This window comes from Lithobates pipiens, unplaced genomic scaffold (assembly GCF_037356315.1).
Source record: "Lithobates pipiens isolate NorthernLeopardFrog02 unplaced genomic scaffold, aLitPip1_a1.2 Scaffold_27, whole genome shotgun sequence".
NCBI classification, from domain to species: Eukaryota; Metazoa; Chordata; class Amphibia; order Anura; family Ranidae; genus Lithobates; species Lithobates pipiens.
This window is the reverse complement of record NW_027507788.1, coordinates 177,724,264-177,739,426: the sequence shown is the minus strand read 5'-3', so window position 1 is coordinate 177,739,426 and position 15,163 is coordinate 177,724,264. Positions and strand designations below refer to the sequence as shown.

Sequence of the window (15,163 nt, the reverse complement as noted above, 5' to 3'; positions counted from 1 at the left end):
CTATCTGAGACAAGTCAACAACAGGAGTCTGAAGAGGAGTCAGAGGAGGATGGTGCCGGGGCGGATGAGGAGGAGCAAGAAGAGCGTGCTTTAAACCTTTCTGGGATCCCTGTTGTGCGTGGATGGTGAGAGGAGAATGAAGAGGACGACATTATCCTGGATGATGAGCAGGAGCCAGGCCACCACACCGCTTCCTCTTTAGTGCAAATGGGGGCCTTCATGCTCCAGTGTTTTACTAGGGACCCCCGTATAAAAAGCATAAGGGTCAAGGACCAGTACTGGGTGGCAACGTACTTAGACCCCCGGTACAAACACAAAATGGCGGAAATGTTACCGCCGTCGCAGAGGGCTGTCGGAATGCAGCACTTCCAGGCCTTGCTTCGAGAAATGCTGCATTCTGCTTTTGCGTGCGCTGGCAGAGGAGCAATTCCCACTCCCAGAGAAGGAGTTGCGAGTACCAATCCAACAGCGCCTGCAAGAAGAGGCCGGTTTGAAGATGTGTTGGTGACTTCGGATATGAGGTCATTCTTTCAGCCGACCCATCGGCAGGTGTCATCCGGATCCAGCATCAGGGAACGCCTAGACCGTCAGGTGTCCGACTACATTGGGTTAACGGCCGATGTGGAAGCTCTGAGGAGTGATGAACCCCTGGACTACTGGGTGGGCAGGCTTGACCTCTGGCCAGAGCTTGCCCAATTTGCAATCGAACTGTTGGCTTGCCCCTCATCCAGTGTCCTGTCCGAAAGGACGTTCAGCGCAGCAGGGGGGATCGAGACCGATAAGCGTACTCGCCTAGCTCACGACAGTGTTAACTACCTCACATTTCTAAAAATGAATGAGGCATGGATCTCGGAGGAATTCAACACATGTGACCAGTAGACCATGTATATGTCTATAAACTATTTTTTTTAATCAAGCACACAGACCTTCTTTCTTCATTTGGCTCACTTCCTTGTCCCAAAAAAGCACACCGTACTATATGCCCCTACCCTCCTCTTTGAAGAGGTTGAGCGGTGTCATATTTCTACTGGGGCTGCTTATGAGGGGATCACACCATCCCTGTGCTGTGCTGACTTCCTCCTGGGGGTTCTTATTATGAGGGGATCACACCATCCCTGTGCTGTGCTGACTTCCTCCTGGGGGTTCTTATTATGAGGGGCTCCCACCATCCCTGTGCTGTGCTGACTTCCTCCTGGGGCTGCTTACGGTGCTGCTGTCAGTGCTGTATATCACGGTGCTGCTGTCAGTGCTGTATATCACGGTGCTGATGTCAGTGCTGTATGTCACGCTTCTGATGTCAGTGCTCTCTATCACGGTGTTGCTGTCAATGCTGTATGTCACGGTACTGGTGTTTAATGCTTTATGTCACGCTGCTGATGTCAGTGCCCTCTATCACGGTGCTGTTGTCAGATGCCTCTATCACGGTGCATGTGTCATTGCTGTATGTCACGCTGCTGGTGATCATCTCCTGCACCCTCTTCTCTGCCTACCCTGGTCCCTGACCTTCCCTCTCCTCCATTGCCTTCATGCGCTCCACAGTCCTGAATTGTCAGAACAATTTTCCATATAAAAAAAGAATGCTTGTAGTTATCAATCCCAAATTCACCCCATACATGTGTTATGTCATTGGCCATGTGGTGGGACTATGTTTGCCCACCTAATAATTATCCTGTGGCAGCAAATTCGACCTAAAGGTTTGAAACGTTCACCTCCCATTGAAGTCAATGGGGCCCGCCGCGAACGTTCGGTTTCGCGAACGGTCGGCCCCGTTCGCGGTCTGCGTTCGCGAAACGTCCCGTCGGAAGTTCGTCCATCACTAGTCCCTACTGGACAACTTAGCCAGATCTAGGATCTTGGCTAAAGCAGGATCTGGACATACCATTAAAGTGGTCGTAAAGGCAGAAGGTTTTTTTTTATCTTAATGTATCCTAATGGATTATGATAAAAAGCCCTTTGTGTGCAGAAGCCTCCCCTGCACCCCCTACTACTTACCTGAGATCCCGCTCTGTCCAGCGATGTCCACAAGTGTCTCAGCCGTCCGAGATTCTCCCTCCTGCTTGGCTGAGACACAGCAATGGTGCCATTGCCTACTGCTGCTGTCAGTCAGCTAGCCAATCAGGGAAGAGAGGGGGCGAAGCCTGGTTGGGGTTCCCTGTCTGAATGAACACACGGAGCTGTGACTCGGCTCGGGTCCCCCGTAGCAAGCTACTTGCTGTGGGGACACTGAACAGGAAGGAGGGGCCAGAATCTCAGAAGAGGGACCTGCGAAGAGGAGGATCCGCTCTGTGCAAATCCACTGCAACAGAGGAGGGAAGTATAACATGTTTGTTATTTTTATAGAAATGAAAATGCATCTTTTACAATCCCTTTTTAAATTGGCTGTGTTACTCTGATCAAGCAAAGCTGTGTTTTTTTTTTTTTTTTTTTTTTGAAGCTCCCTGCACTCTCCTGATCAGTGGTGGCTTGTGGATGTGTGTTTTGTGTTTTTTTTTTCTTCTGGGCGGGGGGGGGGGGGGGAGGGAGCCGAAACTACAAACCATAATCGCCATCCTGAAAGGGGCCGGACGCAATAGAGGGAGGCCACGGCAGCCATGGATAGATTCATGCATACCATGAATCTATCTATAAATCATAGAGGGAGTGGCACCCATGTGCCCTTAATGGATGGGCCGGCCCTGCTCCTGACTCTTCATATATTCCTATCACTGTCACGGTGGTTGAGTATGCGTCTGCAATTTTTATTTTATTTTTATCTTAAAGCTGAACTCCGGCAATTTCTTATTTATTTTTTTTCCTCTATGCTGTGGGGCTGTGCCCGCACTGCGTGGATTAATTGCTAATTTTTGTCGAGTGGTGAGAAGAGCAGAGATACTCGCCTAATCCTCTGATCCTCCCGGCACAAGACCAGTACCTGCCGAACCTGCCCCCCCCCCCCCCGCCTTGTGTAGTGATCTTGTGTGATGGACTGTTCCTGACATCATCACACCCATAGACCCACTCTGGAGGTGAAGCCCCCTGGAACAGGCTGCCGCTGGATCAAGGGGGAGCGCTGTTTGGCAATGGAGTGGAGGATCAGGTGAGTATACAGCTTTCTGGGCACCTCTGGACAAAACGAATAGTTAATCCATGCAGTGCGCACACAGCCTCACTGAATGGGGAAAAGAAAATTGCCCAGATTTCAGCTTTAACTGCATTAATTGGTGTATTTATTATCGGACTGAAAGACAATGGGGGTTATTTACGAAAGGCAAATCCACTTTGCACTGAAAGTGCACTTGGAAGTTCAGTCGCTCTAAATCTAAGGGGTAGATCTGAAATGAGTGGAAGCTCTGCTGCTTTTGTCATCCAATCATGTGCAAGCTAAAATGCTGTGTTTGTTTTTTTTTTTGTTTTTTTTTTTTTTTTTTTCCTTGCATGTCCCCCTTGGATCTACAGCAACTTTACTTTCAAGTGCCCTTGCAGTGCAAAGTGGATTTTCCTTTAGTAAATAAACCCCATTATCTCTGAATGACTAATAAATACGTTATATGTGTGAGTTTTTTTTTTTTTTTTTTTTTTTTTTTTTTTTTTTTTATATTATTTTTTTTTTTCCCCAGTTTTATCTCCCACTATTATTATCTTTTCTATTCTGGTAGGTTATACTATTCTGAACCCAAGCACTGCTTTCCATATAAAAGGACGGAATGAATCCTTTGTCCGTGTAGACAGTCACTGTGCCGAAATGGAAAGTTCTGTAGATGGAGGTAGGTGATATACTGTATACAAGAAATGATGAGCCACATCGGAATGTTGATGGTGGTTGGGTGTTAGCCTACGATCCAGACTTATCACTGACCTGTTCATATTGATGGCACATTCCTATCGTGTGTGTGTATTGGAGATATGTCTCCAGGTGGCTAGTGGCTTAAATATGTTAGACCTGCAATGCCATGATCTGCAAATGCCACGATATTTGTAGCAGGGCCATTTGTTGAAGTCTGTTATACCCCGTAGACCAGCGTAGGCAACCTTGGCAGTCCATCTGTAGCTGGACTACAAATCCCATCATGCCTCTGAAAGTCAGTCTTGCAGTGCCTTAATGGGATTTGTAGTTTCACTATAGCTGGAGTGCTGAGGCTGCCTACCTCTGCCATAGACTGATACCCCATTAATGATTTGATGGTCATGTGATCCTAATGATATTGCAGCTCTTGAGTATTGCTGGGAACATTGAATGGTTCAATGAAGCAGTGATGTAGCTCATAACAAGAATCAGAATTCATGTTTAGGGGCTGATTGTTGTAAAATAAAATGGTTGCTAAAGGTCACTGCGCTTTGATATTCAGTTTTATAGTTTACTCTCTGATTGAATAATTGCTTGTCTTTCCCCTAAAACTTTATTCTGTTATAAATACTTTTTAAACATAACTACCTGGCCTATATTGTGGAATGCAATTGTGCACTTTGTACCATGTTACATGAAATACAAAATGCCTGTGTGTGGTATCCGACTGTGTGTGGTATGCATCGGACTGATTCCGTCGGAATATCCGTCAGAACCAATTTTCCAACTTGTTGGAAATATTTTCTGACAAACTGGTCTGATCGGACATACTCCGATCATGTGTAGACAATTCCGATCGGACAAAGTACCACGCATGCTCAGATCAAATTCCTACACCAAAGCTATTGGCTACTATCCTGAACGTAGTCCATCGTAACGAAATAACGTCATCACGTTCTGAACGATCGGATTTTCGGACAACTTGGTCCGACCGTGTGTATGCAACAGTTTCGGACAAAATCCAACGGATTTGGTTGGCAGAATGTCCGACCGTGTGTACAGGAGCTGAGACATTTCAGTATTCAGTGTACTCAGATTATTGCAAAATCGTGTTCGTGGTGCAGCCATTTGCAAAGTTCCACTTGCCTATTTTTGTATTCAAGTGATTGTAAATGAGGAAGTAAATGATCGCCTTGTAAAACAACCCATTCAGTTTAAGATGGAAGTGAAACGCGAAATATTTGTGTATGATATATAAAAAAAAAAACATTATAAATGTGCTCTGAATCTCAGCTTGTTACCTGAATAGAAGACACCTGGGAGCCAGAAATCTTGCTGATGGGGGATCAAATACTTATTTACCTCATTAAAATGCAAATCAATTTCTAACTTTTTTGAAATTTCTTTTTGTTTTTCTGGCTATTTTTGTAGGTTTTTCTGTCTCATCGTTTAAAAAAATTGGACATTAAAATTACAGGCCGATCATTTTTGTCAGTGGGCAAATTTACAAAACCGTCAGGGGATCAAATACCCCCCTCCTGTGTGTGTGTGTGTGTGTGTGTGTGTGTGTGTTTTTGTTTTTGTTTTGTTTTTTGTTTTTTTTCATGCTTATATTTCTAGATTTAGTACAGTTATAATTGTATTCTTCTGTAGAAATCAATGGGTACAATCTTTACAAGTCAATGCAGTTTCACCCCAACCATAAGGAAAGCTAGTAAATGAGATTCATAAGATTATATTTGAAATGCTCCAGGGTTTTTCTTCTTTTTTTCTCCTCATTGTAGACTTCCCTGATATTTTAATGAAGATAAAGGAAGAACCCATTGTTGGAGAGACTCAAATAAGTCAGGGGGATCATTGTGTCATATACAATCCACCTTCCACATGTAAGTAGAGACCGTACAATATACATTTCAGAGTGTGTGGGGTTATGTTTTTGGTGGTGTGTTTTTATTTATTTATTTATTTTTTTTTGATGCCGCAATCTATCATTTTATTTCTGTATTCTATCAGCAGCTTCTGGTCCAGCTTTTTCCTTAAATATCAAGAAGGAGAAAATGACATATGGACCTGTCAGTTTGAGCACCAAATCTTAGTTTTTCTGTACGTCTCGTATAATGGTTATACATGATTTATATAGTATCAACAGTTTGCACAGCTCTTTTCAAAATAAAGGGAGGCAGTACAGTCAGAATACATCTCGCTACAGGAGGTTTAGCAGAGACCTGCTCTTGAGAGCTTACAATCTAAAGGGAGGGGCAAGGCATTAAGGGTTGATGGAGAAAGTAAAAGGTGTGTGTGTGTGTTTTAGAGCTACAACTAACGATTAGTTTGTCTGTCGACTAATCTATCGATTAATTTTTCGATTAGTCATCGACTATAACGATTATTATCATTTTATTTTTTTTACTTAATCTAGTGTGTTATTTTTTTGTAAAGTTATCCAAAGGATTAATTATCTAATCACAAAAAGAAGTAAAACTTATAATGTAATATTACAACTTTTATTAAATTTTTTCCCAAAATTTTTACAGTATAAAAAAGTGCCAAAAATAAAATGTAAGCAACACTTTAGCATCAGGCACGAATAATGGCATTGCCATTAATTCAGAGCCAGAAGCATTAAAAAATGTCATATAAAAATGCAACAAAAGCACTGCTGCACAACACTGTGTACAAAAACACATGAAAGACCTATACAAAAATAAAGTGCCAAAAAATAAAAGGTAACACTTTAGGGCATGAGGCATGAAAATGCCATATAAATTCTGCCTAACACTTTGCAAAAGATGCATTCAGAAGGCATTATGTAGTAACCTCACTACTCGACCACACATAATGCCTGCAGAATGTATCTTTTGCAAAGTGTTAGGCAGAATTTATATGGCATTATGCCTCTTGACCTAAAGTGTTGTTGTTTACAAAGTAACACCACAAAAAAAGGTGGTCAACATACAATAACACTATGTAATTGTAATCATTACATAGTGTTATTGTAGAGTGTTAATTGAGCAGCATTTTTGTGGTGTGTTACTTGTAATTGTAATGTAAAACAAAACATACCTGTAAGGCAGGGGTGCCCAACCTTTTTAAGAGCGAGGGTCACTTGAGCAACTTGGTAACCAGTCGCGGGCCACAATGAGCGGAGCGGGTGGATGACAGGTCATGGCTACTCTATACGTCCTCTGATCAGTTCCACCCAGATGGAAGGGGATGAATTCCCTTCTATTTTTTTTAATCAGATTTTTAGGATCAGATTGGAGGCAGGCGGGCGTAAACTGACAAGAGTCTGTATACATTTGCCGCTCTGTAGAGGTGAATCGAGGGTCCGGTTGGGTAGGGGGCGATTGTGTGAAAAGAGCCTAAACTGCTTTCACACTGATGTGCTGCGGTTTACCTACACCATGGGTGCAGCGTAGTGCACCTGTGTATATCCTGCGGGTTAACCTAACTGTGCTATAGACTCTGCCTGTGGCAAAAGCCGGCGTTGTACAGGAAGTGGCTCTGCAGCCACTTTCTTCCTCTACCACCAGCTTCATTCACAACACTGATGCTGTGGTATGACGATCTTGCTAACCTGCCATTCCAGAGCAGGAGGTCACGGGCCACATCAGAAGGCTCCGCGGGCCACTGGTTGGCCACCCCTGCTGTAAGGTAACAGTTTTCAAGGAAGGAACCAAGCCCAACAAAAACACTGCTCAAAACTGTGCAAAAATAATGCCCAATACACTGAAGGCAGACATCTCAACATATATACAGCCCAACAAGAAAAGTGCATGAATGCAAAAGGTTGGGGGCCTGTGTTACTTCCTCCATTGCTATATTAGCATATTGACATGCTCCGTTAGTAGTTCTTCTCCTTCTCCTTCTCCTTCTCCTTCTCCTTCTCCTTCTCCTTCTCCTTCTCCTTCTCCTTCTCCTTCTCCTTCTCCTTCATGTGTATCTCATTCCTCACAACTTCACTGTGGGATTCTTGATCTTGGATGTGATCAGTCATGTCATCCTCACCATTACTGTGGTGGTCATCTGAATCTGAAGAACCGAGCAAAGTGTCTAACAGAAAATGTCATGACTGCACTGGCTGACTGTTCCTCACATCGATGTTGCGTGGCTCTTCCTCATATCATCTTTTCACTTCAAGAGCAAGAGGTCACTTATTGTTGCTTTCATATTAACCATTTAGCCACCACCCTACAGTCGTTTTACTGCTATAGGGCCGCAGCTGTGCACAGGGTCCTGTGTGTGTGTGTGTGTGTGTGTGTGTGTGTGTGTGTGTATACACGTGAGCCTTCACTTCCTGGTTCGGGGCGCGAATGCCAGCTCGCTTCCGCTGTGATTACACACAGAAGGAGCTGATCGCCAGGTACCATGGACTCTATGTCTGGCAGCACCCACCAATCATCAGCCAGAGAGACAGAACTGCCAAAGCAGATTGCTGTTTTGACAGGAGGGGAGGAATGGATCCTGTGTTCCTGCTAAACTGGGATTAGGATCCATGTCTTACCCTAGTAAAAGCGCCTCTTACAGTTTAGTGACACGCAGTTGACCCTTTTTAACCCCTTCCCAGCCAGTGTCACAATATCCACCGCAGTATCACAGTCCCACTTTTACAATCGGCACTACTTCTACATAATCTCTTCACAGTCCCACTACAAGTCACTGATCGCTGCCAATACTAGTAAAACAAAGAAACACATCCCATAGTTTGTAGACCCTATAACCAATCGATAGACACTTGGGATTTTTTTTTTCTCATATTGATAGAATACATATTGGCCTAAATTGGTGGGAAAAAAAAAATTTAACTTTTTTTTTTTTTTTTTTCTTTGTGCACATCTTGTATTTTGCAGTTTTACCACCTAAATCATCTAATACAGCTCTTATTAAAGAAGAGGAGGAGGGGTTTTCCATAGATGATTATAACCGTGCTGGAGAAGAAGGTACTTCCAGCAACAGTGCGGGTAAGTGTGTGTGTGTGTGTGTGTGTGTGTGTGTGTGTGTGTGTGTGTGTGTGTGTGGTTGTTTGTTTTTTGTTTTGTTTTTATAAAAAATAAAAAAAAACGTATGTGATGTAGATCTATATTCTATCAGGTAAAATAAAGTATTTGAGCACATCACCATTTTTCTAGGTAAATATATTTCTAAAGGTGCTATTAACATGATATTTTCACCACATGTCGGTAACAACCCATGTAATCCATACATACAAATTAACCAAAACATATAACAGAAATGAAGTTCTGTGTAATAAAGTGGAATGGCACAGGAAAAGTTTTGGACACGTTAACTGAAATATATTTAATACTTGGTAAAAAAAAAAAAAAATTATTTGTTGGTAATGACAGATTCAAGACGCCTCCTGTATGGAGAAACTAGTCACCTGCATTGCTCAGGTGTGATTTTTGGCCCATTCTTCCACACAAACAGTCTTCAAATCTTAAAGGTTTTCATGGGCCTCTTCTACGAACTCTGATATTTTTAGTTCTTTCCATAGATTTTCTATTGGATTCAAGTCGGGTTGAAAGTTTCCTTGGCTTTGTGTTTTGGGATCATTGTCTTGCTGAAATGTCCACCCTCGTTTCATCTTCCTGGTTGACAGTAGCAGATTTTTTTTTTTTATCAAGAATGTCAAGAAAGGTAAATTTTTTTTCCATTCATCCTTCCTTCAATGTAATGAAGTTTGCCAGTACCATACGCTGAAAAACGGCTCCACACCATGATGTTCCCACCTCCAATCTTCACTGTTGGAATAGGGATTTTTTTGGGGTGATGTGCATTTGACCTCCAAACATGGTGTGTATTATAAAATCCAAAGAGTTCAATTTTGGTCTCATCTGACCAGACTATATTCTCCCAGTATTTCACAGGCTTGTCTAAATGTTGTGCAGCAAACTTTTTAAACGAGCTTCAACATACTTTTTCTTCAGCAATGGAATCTTCCGTGGTGAGCATGCATACAGGCCATGACGGTTGAGTGCATTACTTAATGTGGTGGTGGTGGTGGGGTGTGTGTGTTTTGTTTTTTTTTGTTTTTTTTTCCCCCCCCACTGCCGGAGTATGGCCCCAACTGTGCTCACTGGACCATTTGGAAATCCTTCTGTAACCAATGCCATAAGTATGTTTTTCAAAAATAAGGTTGGGAAGCTCTTGAGAGAGCTCTTTGCTTTTACCCATCATGTTTCTTGTGTGACACATTGGTAAAGAGACATCTTTTTATAGACCATCAGTTTATACTGAACCAGCTTATATTAATTTGCACTGACAAGAGGCAAAATTACTTTATAATTCCTGATAGATTTCAGCTGGTTCCTTGACTTTTCATGCTGCCTTTTGCACCTCCCTTTCTTCATGTGTTCAATACCTTTTTTTTTTTTTCCCCTGTTATTCCATTTTATTACACAAAATGTAATTTCTGAACTTCTTTGTTTTTGGTTTCTTTGGATGTAGGGAGTGCATGGGTTGTTACCGACATGGTGAATATTCCATAGAAATGGCACCTTTTTAGAAATCTATATTTACCTAGAAAAATGGTAACATGTTCAATACTTATTGCCAAGAATTTCATGGCCAGGTGTGGGCAGGCAAGCAGGTAAAAGGTCCGAGTTACTTCTAAGTGTGGTTTTGGAATCCTATTGCTGTGAACCTACATCATGCGTTCAAAAGAGCTGTCCATGCAAATGAAACAGGCCATTGTAAGGCTTCAAAAACAAAACGAATCCATCAGATAGCAACAACATTAGGAGTGGCCAAATCAACAGTTTGGTACATTCTGAGGAAAGAAGAACGCACTTGTGAGGTCAACAACATAAAAAGACCTGGACATCCATGGAAGACAACAGTGGTGGATGATCACAGGATCCTCTCTATGGTAAAGAAAAAACCCAATAACTACATCCAGACAAGTGAAGGACACTCTCTCCAGGAAGTGGACGTATCATTGTCAGTCTACAATGAAGAGAAGACTTCATGAGGGCAAATACAGAGGGTTCACCACAAGGTGCAAACTATTCATAAGCCTGAAGAATAGAAAAGCTAGGTTAGATTTTGCCAAAAAAATAAATAAATCCAGACCAGTTCTGGAAAAGTATTCTTTGGATGGTTAAAACCAAAATTAATCTGTACCAGAATGATGGGAAGAAAAAAGTGTGGAGAAGGCTTGGAACAGCTCATGATCTAAATTGCACAACGTCATCTGTAAAACATGGAGGCAGTGTGATGACATGGGCATGCATGGCTTCCAGTGGCACTGGGTCATTGGTGTTTATTAATGATAAGACAGAAGCAGCCGGATGAATTCTGCAGTGCTTAGAGATATACTGTCAGCCCAGATTCAGCCAAATGCAGCAATTTGATTGGATGGTGCTTCACAGTACAGATGGATAATGATCCAAAACACAATGCAAAAGCAACCCAGGAGCTTTTGAAGGAAAAGAAGCAGAATATTCTGCAATGGCTGAGTCAATCACCTTATCTCAACCCAATTGAGCAAGCATTTCACTTGCTAAAAGGCAAAACTAAAGGCAGAAAGACCCACACACGAACAACTGAAGACAGCTGAGGTTAGAGCCTGGCAAAGCATCAGAAAGGAGGAAACACAGTCTTTGGTAATGTCCTTGGGTTCCAAACTTCAGGCAGTCATTACCAGTAAAGGATTTGTAACAAAATATTAAAAATGAACATTTTATTTATGATTTATATTCATTTTTCCAATTACATTTGAGCCCCTGAAAAGGGCTGCAGTTCCATTCAGAACAGCATATTGTCAGTGGGACTTTGATGCTGGTGGTTTACTAGTTCAGGTCAACTAACGGCACTGGCAATTCACTGCCCTCTACCACTGTCCCAGTGCAATTCAAAAGGACACCCACTACTCCTCCAATTCTCATAGATGGATCCCCAGAGCTGTAGGCTCTCCATGGGCCATCTTTGAGAGCCCATTCGTGCTTGGTGTAAGACGTTGGCTCCTTCCATCACACGTATTCAAGGGGATAAGGCACAATGACAGGTTCTGCTCAGAAACCATCCTCTGACTCCTTTCATCTTCCTGCGCTGAATCGTAGAGAGCTCTCCACCACTGTCTCTTGAGGGGTGGATGAAATCCAGGTGTTAACATAGGAACCCAGAAAGTTGCCAAAACCACTGGGATACTGTTTGGGCAGAACCCTTATCGCTAGTTTGTTAGCTGTCCCTGTCCTTGCAGTGTAGCTCACAGACTGAACCGTGAGTATTCGTAGTTCAATATACAGTAGATTCCAAGTGGAGGTAAAGAGATGCAACATTATGTGAGATTAAAGGGATATTAAAGAAAAATAAGTCCTGCTCGATCCCTTCTGACTGACCACTTTTGCAGGTATAGATAAGTAAAACATTACAAATAAGTGTCTATACTGTTACTAAATCCAGTAATACGCTGTCTCGTGCTGCTCTGCAAATGCTCAGTTGCTCTCAATTTTTCAACACTGGCAAGAGACCAATCTGAGGGCCTTAAAGTGGATGTAAACCCACTCTCATCTGTTCTAAACTACTGCCATAGTGGTTATCTATAAGGATATACATGCCTCTGTCTGTTATCGGACCCGAAAAAACTGCAATCTTCTGTGGGTAGGTCTGTTGTCTGGAGCTCAGTGGGTGGAGTTGTGATGTCAGTAGATTCCCCGCCCACCTCTACACCCCCCTTGTCAACATGCATTTTCTCTTGTGTATTTCTTACACTAAACTTCTGCTATGATCACCAAACATCCAGTGAAAACCCAGAAAAGTCACCACATGACTTCAGCATGCCCGATCATGCTGAGGTGTGAAGCAGCCAATCCTGGGAGAACCGGAGAAGAAAGGAGGGGGGATCTGAAGTACACAGAATGTCTCTCAGGCTCCTGCATGAGATATGTAAATCACCTGTCACTCACAGCAAGGGGGAAGAACTGACTACTATTTCTGTCTGTCGGTTTTTATTGCACTAAAATCCTGGGTTTACATCCACTTTAAACAGAATTGAACCGTCCTATACTTTACAGTCAAGGAAGCTGCTCCTGTTTGGTCTGCAACTGCCATGGTGCTGCACATGTGATCATTTATGACACCAGACATTTGATGGTTTGACAGTTTGGTCGAGGACACAACACAAGCAAATGTGACAGTTACATTCCTGGAATGCAGGGATTGCTAACTGTTTTTTTGAAACTGTTAAAATTGTATGGATTTAGCTCTGCTTATGTTTTACTGCTATTCAGTGGCTCTGGGTATCAGCAAAAATGGCAGCCTCTGGCAAAAAGAACCCGGAGCAAAGCTGCAGATACACACTAATGTTGGTAGCATAATTGTTAAAGTTCATTGTTAATGTGAAATGTCCTCCTCCTCTAATTCAGCCCAAAGGTGTTCTATCGGGTTGAGGTCAGGACTCTGGTCAGGCCAGTCAAATTCCTCCACCCCAAACTCTCTCATCCATGTCTTTTATGGACCTTGCTTTGTACACTGGTCCGCAGTCATGTTGAAAAGGGAAGGGGCCATCCCCAAACTGTTTCCACAAAGTTGGGAGCGTGAAATTGTTCAAAATTTCGTGGAATGCTGACGCCTTAAGAGTTCCCTTCACTGGAGCTAAGGGGCCAAGCCCAACCCCTGAAATACAACCCCACACCATAATTTCCCCTTCCACCAAATGATTTGGACCAGTGCACAAAGCAAGGTCCATAAAGACATGGGTGAGGGAGTTTAGGGTGAAGGAACTTGCCTGGCCTGCCCTCAATATGACAGAACATGATTGGAATGAATTTGAGCACTGACAGCTAGGTCTTCTGGTCCAACATCAGTGCTGACCTCACAAATGTGCTTCTGGAAGAATGGTCAAGCATTCCCATAGACACACTCCTAAACCTTGTGGACAGCCTTCCCAGAAGAGTTGAAGCTGTTATAGCTGCAAAGGGTAGGCCAACTCAATATTGAATCCTACGGTCTAAGACTGGGATGCCATTAAAGTTCATGTGTGTGTAAATAACTGAAGGTTGTTTGTTTTTTCTTGACATCCTGCTAGTTTTGCTTATGGCTCCTGATCTCATACGTGGATTGGCAAGCATGCCTAGAGGTATATCAGAGATACCCTTTTGCACACAATCCATTTGCCACATACTGCTCTCCCTCATTCACACCGGAGCACTGTTGCCTGATGCCTAAAGTACATGGACCTCTCTTTGGGGAACGTGGTGCTGTATGACCCTGTAGACTTTATTGGGAGCACCTGGGAAAACACATTTGCGTGAGTTTTTTTAGGCACTCCCATAAAACAAGAAAAAAAAAAGGGGGGAACAAACTGCGCTACGGAGTGCCCAAAATACAGATTTTATCGGAAGCTGCAACTCTAATGTACACCAAAAATACAAAAATCAAGATAAGAAAAAAAAAACTATATAAACAAAGATTGGTGTGAACCCCAAAAAGAGATATAGAGATTATATATATATATATATATATATATATACTGTATATATAATGTACCAATCCAGAAGTGAAAACAACTTTCAGTTTGTCTAAGGGTACAATGGCTACCTGACATCAAGAAGCCTTTATCTTTTATGTGGTATTGCGCTGAGTGGAGAGTGGTGTATGGAGAGACGGCAGAGACTGTGTTAGCTCCATCTTGTGGAAGATTTGTGATCGGACAAGCAGCACATTAATCCTGAATGCCCATTCAATCTATTGTCGCCTGCTGAGACCCTCTGTAACGGGGGGTCATTGTGAGTCGGTAAGGAGCCAACTTATATGTATGGTGGTGGCAAAGAGCAGATTCGCACTTTGGAAAGTTTTGACTGGAATTCAGTCATCCACTGTAAATCTATCACGGGTGGACGGTTAACCACAAGGACATTATGCATTATTAATAATTTTTATTCTAATTATATGGACACTATACAGTGTTAATATTGATTTAACTCGTTTATTTGCTTTTTCATTTGTTCATCACATTATTTGTTTATTTAGTTTTGCACCTTGTTTTGAGCTTCAGTTTATCAATCATGCTTTGCAATTTTTTTTATCTAATTTAATACACAGTGGCTTTTCTCCTTGATGCGAACACTGGAGATACATAGTTGTATCTCATTTGTGTTGGCTAGTGTTGCACATGTATACACATGCACAATTTGTTGAATTGATTTACCCCTCAGGTGTAACAACTTGAGTTTTCAGTTGTTTTCACTTCTGGATTGGTACATATATATATATATATATATATATATATATATATATATATATATATATATATATATAGAGATATATATATATATATATATATATATATCTCTATCTCTTTTTGGACTCCCATAAAACAGTCCTATAGGGCCAAAAATACATGATTGCTCCGTACTACAAGTGATAAAACGCAGGGGGAAAAAAGCCTCTAGAATTGCC

General features: G+C 42.2%; 1 protein-coding gene across 5 annotated transcripts in view; it reads left to right on the top strand.

The window, feature by feature from the left end:
* Positions 1-15,163, top strand: part of LOC143934379 (uncharacterized) — a 74,495-nt gene that overhangs the window by 24,609 nt on the left and 34,723 nt on the right. For all 5 annotated transcript variants that reach the window (XM_077457948.1, XM_077457947.1, XM_077457946.1 and 2 more), the window contains exons 4-6: positions 3,636-3,743; positions 5,548-5,649; positions 8,614-8,724. In XM_077457948.1, coding sequence (XP_077314074.1) covers positions 3,636-3,743; positions 5,548-5,649; positions 8,614-8,724 — 321 coding nt within the window. The remainder of the gene's footprint in view (positions 1-3,635; positions 3,744-5,547; positions 5,650-8,613; positions 8,725-15,163) is intronic.